This window comes from Pituophis catenifer, unplaced genomic scaffold (assembly GCF_029215685.1).
Source record: "Pituophis catenifer annectens isolate HBS135680 unplaced genomic scaffold, rPitCat1.0.hap2 SCAF_10, whole genome shotgun sequence".
Classification (NCBI taxonomy): domain Eukaryota; kingdom Metazoa; phylum Chordata; class Lepidosauria; order Squamata; family Colubridae; genus Pituophis; species Pituophis catenifer.
Genome location: NW_027256890.1, coordinates 26,791,309 through 26,801,884, shown reverse-complemented (window position 1 = coordinate 26,801,884; position 10,576 = coordinate 26,791,309). Strand labels below are relative to the sequence as shown.

Sequence of the window (10,576 nt, the reverse complement as noted above, 5' to 3'; positions counted from 1 at the left end):
GCCCAAAATTACACCAAAAAAAAACATCCTTTTTGCTGCTAGGATGAAAACGGTGATGATGATGATGATGATGATAGAACGGAACCCAAAATCTCTGTTGTTCAGTGAGACGTTGGTTAAATTGGGTTTGCTCCATTTTGCGACCATTCTTGCCACCGCTGTTAAGCGAATCACGGGTAAAGTGGGTAAAGTTAGGAATGCGGTTGTTAAGTGAACCGGGATTCCCCCGTGGGTTTTGCCCGTCACAAAATGGAAAAAGGGGATCACGCCTGACCCCGGAACACTGCGACTGTCATAAATATGAGTCAGTTAGCCAAGCGTCTGGATTTGGAGCACAGAGATGCTTGCAACGGTCGTAAGTGTGAAAAACAGTCACAGGTCCCTTTTCTCCAGTGCCGTTGTTAACTTTGAGCGGTCACTAAATGAACTGTTGTAAGTCGAGGACTACCTGTGTTAGGCGTCTGCTCAGGGTTGGGATTCAGCCGGTTCGCGAGAACCGGATGCTAATTTTACATCTGGTTTGCCGAACCGGTAGTTGCAAGGACTGGCTGGCCCCGCCCCTCCCAGGAGTCTCCACGCGGTCTGTTTTGGATGCCAGGTAAGTGCAGGGCCCACGCAGAGGCCCTGGGAGGGCGAAAAACGGACCTACCGGAAGTACCAGAAGTCCGGAAACGGGCCCGTTTCCAGCCTCCAGAGCCCGGGGGGCCATTTTCGCCCATCCCTGCATCTGCTGCCTTGAGTTAGTATAAAAATAATAAAGATGGGATAAAAGCTTCTGGAATGAGAAGCGAAGTGTCTTCAAAGAAAAAACAAGAAAGATCAGTTGCCTCTTGAAAAAAAGCACTTTTGGGATAACCAAAGACCTGGATGACTTAAGAATCTCCATAGACCAGGGGTCTGCAACCTTAAACACTCAAAGAGCCATTTGGGCCCGTTTCCCACAGAAAAGAAAACACCGGGAGCCACAAAACCCTTCCCGTACCTATTTCTTGAGCAGCCACAAAACTAGCATATGTAGTTGAATTAAATGTTCTGAAACTTTTATTTTCTTGGATTTATCCATGGTTGGCCTACCAGGGGTTGAAAAGCTCAATAAATCTAGTGCTGGTGGGTGTCGCACACTGGTGGTTGTGATGCATATTTTGAGTGACAGGGAGCCGCAGCAGAGGGGTGAAAGAGCCACATGAGGCTCCAGAGCCGCAGGTTGCTGACCCCTGCCATAGACATTCCTACCCGGAAATGTTAAGCACAGCCCAAGCCTGCCCTTACAGAGGACTCACCCAAAGTGGTAGGTTTGATGAGTTCGTCGTAAACGTCGTAGAAGGGGAGCCGACGCATCTTCACATCTGGATGGACGGGGTGGATGGGGGGCGAGAGGTGAGGCACGTCGGCCTCGTGTTTGGACCCCAGCATCGGCACGGGAGGCAACATGCCGGCCGGCACTCCGGACGCCACCCCACCATTGTCGTAAGGCATGTGGCATATGGCGCCTTGAGTCAACGCCGTGGCCGAGGGCAACTGCCCAGCTTGGAGGTGGAGCATGGACAAGTCCGAAGGGGTGAGGATCTTGCGGGGGAAACGCCTCCGGTACAGCTCCTTGATTTTCATCTGGACGGCGGAGCTGCAGCCCGACTTCAGCAACTGCAGCGCCTTGGTGAGCAGCTCGTGTTTCCGCCCGCTCTTGTTGCGCCCGGCGAAGCCCAGAAGCACCTGCAGCTCCGAGACGCGGAAGCTCATAACCATGTGCTGGAGGACAAACGTAGATTAAAGAGGAAAATTAAAAGTGCGGATAACGTAATTGTATTTTTTAAAAAATTAAGAAATATTAAGATATTAAATATTTATATTAAATATTAAGATTGTCCTCCACTCGTGACAGTCCAATTAGGGACCGTTCAAACTTACGGTTCAGTGTTTTTATTGGGTTATCCAATAAAATAAGATGCAAAATACAAAAGTAAATAGGAAAATGGTGGGAGAGTCATATGTGGTGGACATGTCGAGAAGCGAGAAATTATTGGACTAGAATTAAAACATGGTTAGAAGAAATGCTACAACAACATATAGAATTAAAACCTGAGCTCTTCCTATTGGGTATTCTACCAGAGAAAATTAGTAAAGAAAATATATATTTGATTATACATGTAATAACTGCAGCGAGGATAGTATTGGCACAAAGATGGAAAGCAGAGAAAATCCCTTCAGAGGGGGAAGTAATTAAAAAAATATTGGACTGTGCAGAAATGAATAGATTTGACTTTGACAATTAAAGAGAGGAATCGGAATATTTTAAGGTATGGGGACAATTTTACCATTGGTTAGAGAAGATATATATATATATATATATATATATATATATATATATATATATATATATAGGGTAATGTTGCTATGAAACAATGGAAGAAGAAAGGGGAGAGTGAAGATAGATAAATGTATTAATAGTAAGCAAGAAATATGGGGAGAATGTTATAATAAAGGAATAATGTGGGGAGAATGTTATAACAAATGAATGGAAAATATTAAGAAATGATGAAGATCGGAGGAGCAAGAAGAAGTCACAAAAGATGTACCAAGATGATTATGTATTGTATGTTTGTTTGTTTATAAAATTAAAAAAATGATTTAAAAAAAAGGAAAATGATGGGAGAGAAAGAGAAGGAAGATTTAACATGAATGGTGGTGGACTTTAGGAGAAACCCTCCCATACTTCCACCTCTCACAATACTAGACAATACAGTATCAACAGTAGAGACGTTCAAATTTCTAGGTTCTACCATATCTCAAGACCTAAAACGGACACCCGATATCAAAAACGTCATCAAAAAAGCACAACAAAGAATGTTCTTTCTGCGCCAACTCAGGAAGCTCAAACTGCTCAAGGAGCTGCTGATCCAGTTCTACAGAAGAATTATTGAGTCTGTCATCTGCACCTCCATAACTGTCTAGTTTGGCTCTGCAACCCAACAAGACAGACAGAGACTTCAGAGGATCATTAGAACGGCAGAAAAAACCATGGCTACCAACCTGCCTTCCATGGAGGACCTGTATGCTGCACGAGTCAAAAAGAGGGCTGGGAAAATATCTACAGACCCCTTGCGTCCTGGACATAAACTCTTTCAACTCCTACCCTCAAAACGATGCTATATAGAGCACTGCACACCAGAACAACTAGACACAAGGACAGTTTTTCCCCCGAACGCCATCACTCTGCTAAACAAATAATTCCCACAACATTGTCAAACTATTTACTAAGTCTGCATTACTATTCATCTTCTCATTGTTCCCACCACCCATCTCCTCCCACTTATGACTGTATGACTGTAACCTTGTTGCTGGTATCCTTACGATTTATATTGACTTTTTCCTAATATGATTCGATTGCTTATTTGCACCCTATGATTATCTTTGAGTGTTGTATCTTATGATTCTTGACGAATGTATCTTTTCTTTTATGTACACTGAGAGCATATGCACCAAAGACAAATTCCTTGTGTGTCCAATCACACTTGGCCAATAAAGAATTCTATTCTATTCTATTCTATTCTATTCTATTCTATTCTATTCTATTCATTTTCTATTCTATTCTATTCTTCTATTCTATTTTCTCTTCTCATCTCTTTCATTTCCTATTCCATTCTCTCATTCTATTCTATTCTATTCTATTCTATTCTATTCTATTCTATTCTATTCTATTCTATTCTATTCTATTCATTTTCTATTCTATTCTATTCTTCTATTCTATTTTCTCTTCTCATCTCTTTCATTTCCTATTCCATTCTATTCTCTCATTCTATTCTATTCTATTATGTTAATGCCTTATTTTACGGCAACAGAGAGAGAGTTGGAAGTCAATGTTTCTTTTTCTTTTTTTTTTCTTATCCTCCCTCACTTCTCTTCCCCCTCTTTCTCCCCACTGGTTTCCTATTTACTATTGTGACGGTTCAAAGTTACAACGGCATTGAAAAAAAGAGGAACCTGTGACCATTTTTCACACTTATGACCGTTGCAGCATCCCCTTGGCCACGGGATCAAAATCTGGACGCTTGGCAAGCCGGTTCGTATTTATGACGGTTGCAGTGTCCGCAGGGGTGTCATGCAATCCCCTTTTGCGATCTTCTGATAGGCAAAGTCCCTGGGGAAGCGAGATTCACTTAATTGTGGTCATAAATTGAGGATTAAGTGTACTGATATACAATTGGGTGGAATCCTTGGGCGTTTTCTGAGCTTGGTGGTTCATGACCCAACTAGGTAACATCTTCAGTGTTTGAAGGGGCTGTTTAACACCTAACGACGATGACAGGGCAAGCCACCGTATATAAACAGAGAATAAACCGCACTGCCTTCCAGCACTGAAGATGTAACCTAGTCAGGTAGTGAAACATCTGAGAGGTCCTTGGTGCTCTCTGAGCTTATTTTCTTGCAGACAGCTTCATGACTTAACTACATAGTGGCCAAAAATGTGGAAACCTTTTGGGAAAAATGTATTTTTGAGGTTTGATGGCTAATAACACCACTTTTTTTTTTTTGGAGTTTCAAAAGATAATCCTATTCCACTGCTGGAATGGCCTGGGAAGAGCCCAATAGCCTTAACCCAATTGAAAATCTATGGAGCCGATGAAAGAAACTGGTTAGTCAGAAGCGACCCAGCAGTAAAACCCGGTTAATAGAAGCCATCATTCAATCTTGGTTTCACAGTATAAACAGCTGCAGAACTAAAAGACTTGGTTCCCTCCATGGGAAGACGTTGTAAGGCCGTCATTCATGCTAAAGGTTACCCAACGAAGGATTAACTGACATGGTGATAATTTTTGTATCTCTCGTTTTTTCTATGGGGATAATTTTTGTATATCTCGATTTTTCTACGTGTTTCACTTTTCTTCTTTATACGTTAACTGCTATTCTAATAGCAAATCCTTCATAAAAGTGATTGCATTACATTCTTGATTCAATTATCTTTCCATCGATAATATAATTTTATGGTACTACTCCAAAAGAAAAGTGGTGTTATTAGCCAAGTTTTAGAAAATACACTTTTCCCAAAAAGGTTTCCACAATTTTGGCCCCTACTGTAGGTAAGATCATCCGTGCTAGTAAGGAATGCTGTTTGCTGTCAGTTTATATCAGTGATGGAGCGCGCGCTCGTCTGGGCCGCAACCCGGAAGAGGAGCTGTCCAGGGCTCATGCGCACACCCGAAAATGAATTTCTGGTTTCCGGCGCATGCATGCACACCGGCCAGCTAGTTTTCTGGGTTTCTGGCGCGCATGCACACACAACAATCAGCTGGCCGATGTGCATGTTCATGCAGGAAAATGGAAGACCAGCTCTTCTGGTTTCCAGCAATGTCCCACACAAAAAGGCCAGCTGATCGTTGCTTAAGCAATGCACGGAAGAGAAACGGGTGACACCACATGTGCCAGGCGACATGGCTCCGCGTGCCACTTCGGGCATGCGTGCCATAGATTCGCCATCACGGGTTTATATTCTGTCTGTGTGGGTGTGGGGGGTGGTTTTAAGAGATTCTTTGGTGGGGCTGTTTACTGATGGTTCTTTGGCAGTTCCTTGATTGGGGTCTTGTTGACTTGATTGTTGGTCTGATATTAATTTTGGAATTAATCTAGGATGATCCGGATGCTGATTGCTGGTGGAGAGATTGCTGGAGTCTTTTTGTTCTTTTTTTTTCGGCTGGGTGAAAGAAATTCAAATAGTTTCTCAAACAAGCCTAAATACAAGCCCTGCCTGTCGGATTTTGGAGTTAATCTATATGCTGATGTCCATGGCTCTTTTTGTTTTTTTTTGGGCTGGGTGATAGTCCCTTTTGCATAGTCTACAGATGTTGTTAATGTCTATGGGTCTATTGGTGGCTGATCTGTCAGAGTGTCAGGAATATAAATTGACAGCACACTGCACTTTTGTAGCACTGATGATGTTCCCTAGTTGGGTAATGAAATGTCTGCAAGAAAACCACCAAGCTGAGAGACCACCAAGGACCCCTCTTTTCAGCCCTGAGCTACCACCATTCCCCTTTAATGGAACATTTGCAAGAACAACCAAGACACCCCCCCCCAAGACATCAAGCCCCCCCCCCAGTTCAGCCCTGAGCTAATTGTTAATTGTAAGGCAAATGTTTTTTCATCACCTCTTGTTGAACAAGCCATCATGGTGCCGCTGACCCCTCCCCGACTCTTCATTTGGGGGGGGGGTTGACTTACAAACAGTTCATTTAGTGACCATTCGAAGTTGCAACGGTGCTATAAAAAGGCGGCTTATGACTTATAACAACTGTGGCAAGAAAGGTGCTAAAATGGAGCAAAATTCACTTAACATCGGTCTCACTTAGCAAAAAATAATTGTGGGGCTCCACTGTGGTCGTAAGTCGAGGACTACCCGCAGAACATTTTCCAGGGCTTTTCTAAGTCTCTGAGCCCCCCAAGAACAGATTTGACAACTGATGATCACAAATTGAGAGTTGTCGCAAGTAATGTAATAATTATAATGTAATGTAATGTAATGTAAAACAGCATTGCCAAAAAGGCATTAAGAATTGTCAACCTAATCCTACGTAGCTTCTTCTCTGGAAATACTATACTGCTAACCAGAGCATACAAAACCTTTGCTAGACCAATTCTTGAATACAGCTCGTCTGGCTGGAACCCGCACTGCATATCGGACATTAATACGATTGAGTGAGTCCAGAGATATTTCACGAGAAGAGTCCTCCACTCCTCCGCTCGCAACAGAATCCCTTATGCCACCAGGCTTGAAATTTTGGGCTTAGACAATTTAGAACTATGCCACCTTCGGTGTGACCTAAGCGTAGTACATAAAATTATCTGCTATAATGTCCTACCTGTCCATGACTACTTCAGCTTCAACCACAACACACGAGCACACAATAGATACAAACTCAAGGTAAACTGTTCCAAACTCGATTGCAGGAAATACGACTTCAGCAATAGAGTGTTCAATGCCTGGAATGCACTACCTGACTCTGTGGTTACATCCCCAAACTCCCATAACTTTAACCTTAGACTGTCTACTGTTGACCTCACCCCATTCCTAAGAGGTCTGTAAGGGGCGTGCATCAGCGCACCAGCGTGCCTTCCGTCCCTGTCCTAATGTCTCCTTTTATTCGTATCCATTTCCTGTGTTCATATTCATGTTTTATACTTATATCTGTTATCAAATACATGCTTGACGAAATAAATTTTAAAAAAAAATTAACGTCGTTTTCTCCATTTCTTTTGAAAGCGCAATCTCTCACACACACAAAACACCCCATCGTGGTCCTCCCAGCAGGCAGCTAGAGCAAACCTCCCCCGGCTAATGAAATATGGGACAAACAAGAAACACAAACACACACATACACACACACACACACACACACACACAGAATCCTGCCTGCTGTGAAGAAACTTTACAATTTCCAAGAGAGAGAAAAGGGTAGGAAATTGAGAAGGCAGCCCAACGTCTCGGCTTATGGGTGACCCCACTCAAATCTTTGGATTTGAGGATTCCCGCAGCCCTCAAAAGGGACCCTCCTGTTTTACATGTTGTTTTGATCAGCTTTCCCTTCCCTTCCCTTCCCTTCCCTTCCCTTCCTTCCTTTCAGGGGGCTGGAATAGATGACCTCCAAGGTCCCTTCCAACTCTGTTAACAGGTTAATAAATGGTATAGGGTCTCCTGCTTGGGCGTGGGGGTTGGACTAGATGATCTCCAAGGTCCCTTCCGACTCTTTTGTTATTCTCTTATCCCACCAAAAGGTTCGCCTTGCACCCGGGACCCCTTTCACCCCACTGAATTCCTGGGGCCGGACCCTTCGAAAGGTGGGGGGGTTGTCTCTCAGCCCCCCCTTACACCCCCCAGCTGTACCTCCTGCCTATATTCCATCCCTCCCCCCAACAATCCCCCCCCACCATCTGCTGCCCCCTCCCTTCCTGCCCCCTCCCTGGGCAAATCCATCCATGCCCACCGCCCCCTTTTTGCGAACCCCCCTTTCTCCCCTCCGCCTCCCCCTCCTCCTCCATCCAGGGACCCCAGCCCCAGAGATGCCCCCCCACCCTCCTGCCTCTCATTCACAGCCCCCACCCACCCTTGGCTTCCCTGTATCCCCCCTTCAACACCCCTCCCCCCACACCCCATCCCCTCCTTTACAGCCCCCCTCCCCAAAAAGACAGGGGAGCCCCTCCCCCTCCCTCAACACCCCTCCCCTCACTCTCCTGCCCCTCCTTTGCAGCCCCCCAACCTAAAAAGACAGGGGAGCCCCTCCCCCTCCCTCAACACCCCTCCCCCCACACCCCAGCCCCTCTTTTGCAGCTCCCCTCCCCAAAAACACAGGGAGCCCCTCCCCCTCCCTCAACACCCATCCCTTCACTCTCCTGCCCCTCCTTTGCAGCCCCCCAACCTAAAAAGGCAGGGGAGCCTCTCCCCCTCCCTCAACACCCTCCCCCCACACCCCAGCCCCTCTTTTGCAGCTCCCCTCCCCAAAAACACAGGGGAGCCCCTCCCCCTCCAACTGCACCTCTTGCTGCCCCCCAACCTAAAAAGACAGGGGAGTCCCTCCCTCAACACCCCTCCCCCCACACCCCAGCCCCTCCTTTGCAGCCCCCCAACCTAAAAAGACAGGGGAGCCCCTCCCCCTCCCTCAACACCCCTCCCCCACCCTCTTGCCCTTACTTTGCAGCCCCCCTCCCCAAAACACAGGGGAGCCCCTCCCCCTCCCTCAACACCCCTCCCCCCACCCTCCTGCCCCTCCTTTGCAGCCCCCCTCCCCAAAAAGACAGGGGAGCCTCTCCCCCTCCCCCTCAAATTGCACCCCTTGCTGCCCCTCCCACCCCGCCGCCGTCCCTCCTCTCCCCCCCCACGATTTCCCCTCTCCTCATTCCCCCCCCCGCTCCCCGAGGATGATGGGCTTTGTAGTCCCGCCCCTCCCTCTCTCTCTCTCGTCTCCCCCTCTTCCCCCCCCCGCCTACCTTCAGCTCAGCTGCCTCCGCCATCTTGAGGCATCGTCGCCCCTCGCCAGGGACCGGGGAGAAATTCTTACGCCGAGGACGAAGCGCGCGATAGACAATAGTAAAGCGACGCCGGCCTGGCCACGCCCCCCCTCTCCCTCCCTCCCTCCGGAAGGGCGTGTGGATGGGGGGGGAATGAGGAGGAGGAGGGGCGGGGCCTGGGAAGCGCCGTGAGGGAAGCCCTCCAGGCGGGCATCTTAAGGGAGCGTGGGCAAAGTGCCAACCCCTCGCGCAGGCGGAGGGAGCGATTGCTCTATATAGGAGCAGCAGAAAACGCGGGGCCCGGTTTCAAGATTCGGATTAAACAAGAGTCGGGAGGGGACCTTGTAGGTCATCTAGTCCAACCCCTCCCCTCGCCCAAGCAGGAGATTCGACACCATTTCTGACAGAGGGCAGCCTCCAGGCATGAAGCTCCCACAACTTCTGAGGCAACTTTTGTTCTTTACAGAGGAACAGAGTTGGAAGGGACCTCGGAGGTCATCTAGTCCAACCCCTCCCCTCGCCCAAGCAGGAGACCCAGGCCTACACCCATTTCTGACAGAAGGCAGTCCGGTCTCTCTTCACACGAGGCTTTGAAAAACCCGCTTGACGGGTTCGCTTAAGGTGTGTGATGCTCCACAGCAACCAACTTCTCTGCTGAAGGCGATGGGGCAGGGCAGGCTAACAGATTGACAGAGTTGGAAGGGACCTTGGAGGGCATCTAGTCCAACCCCCCTCCCCCGCCCAAGCAGGAGACCCTACACCATTTTCTGACAGTCTCTTCTTGAAAGCCTCCAGGGATGAAGCTCCCACAACTTCCAAAGGCAACTTCTGTTCCACTGGTTGATGGCTCTCACTGTCAAGAAATTCCTCCTTATTTCCAGGTTGAATCTCTCCTTGGTCAGTTTCCATCCATTCTTCCTTGTCTGACCTTCAAAGGTGCTTTAGAAAATAGCTGGACCCCCTTCCTCCTCTCTGTGGCAGCCCCTCAAATACTGGAAGATGCTCTCCTGTCTCTCCTGGTCCTTCTCTTCACTAGAGTAGCCAGGCCCAGTTCCTGCAACCGTTCTTCATATTACAGATTGACAGAGTTGGAAGGAACCTTGGAGGTCATCTAGTCCAACCCCCTGCCCAAGCAGGAGACCATACACCATTTCTGACAGTCTTTTTGAAAGCCTCCAGGAATGAAGCTCCCACAACTTTTGAAGGCAACTTCTGTTCCACTGGTTGATTGTTCTCACTGTCAGGAAATTCCTCCTTATTTCCAGGTTGAATCTCTCCTTGATGAGTTTCCATCCATTCTTCCTTGTCTGGCCTTCAGGTGCTTTGGAAAATAGCCTGACCCCCTTCCTCCTCTCTGTGGCAGCCCCTCAAATACTGGAAGATGCTCTCCTGTCTCCCCTGGTCCTTCTCTTCACTAGACCAGCCATGCCCAGTTCCTGCAACCGTTCTTCATATGTTTTAGCCTCCAGTCCCCTAATCATCCTGGTTGCTCTTCTCTGCACTCTTTCTAGAGCCTCAACCTCTTTTTTATAGTGTGGGGACCAAAACTGGATGCAGGACTCTAGGTGTGGCCTTACTAAGG

The 10,576-nt window shown here is 47.4% G+C and overlaps 1 protein-coding gene across 1 annotated transcript in view; it reads right to left on the bottom strand.

Annotated features, from left to right (window-relative positions):
• The window catches only part of LOC139322292 (E3 SUMO-protein ligase PIAS3-like), a 26,286-nt gene extending 17,289 nt beyond the window's left edge, over nucleotides 1–8,997 (bottom strand). The window contains 2 exon segments of the mRNA XM_070951345.1: nucleotides 1,264–1,746; nucleotides 8,974–8,997. Of these exon segments, the coding sequence (XP_070807446.1) occupies nucleotides 1,264–1,746; nucleotides 8,974–8,997 (507 nt within the window).
• Nucleotides 8,998–10,576: the final 1,579 nt, after the last annotated feature.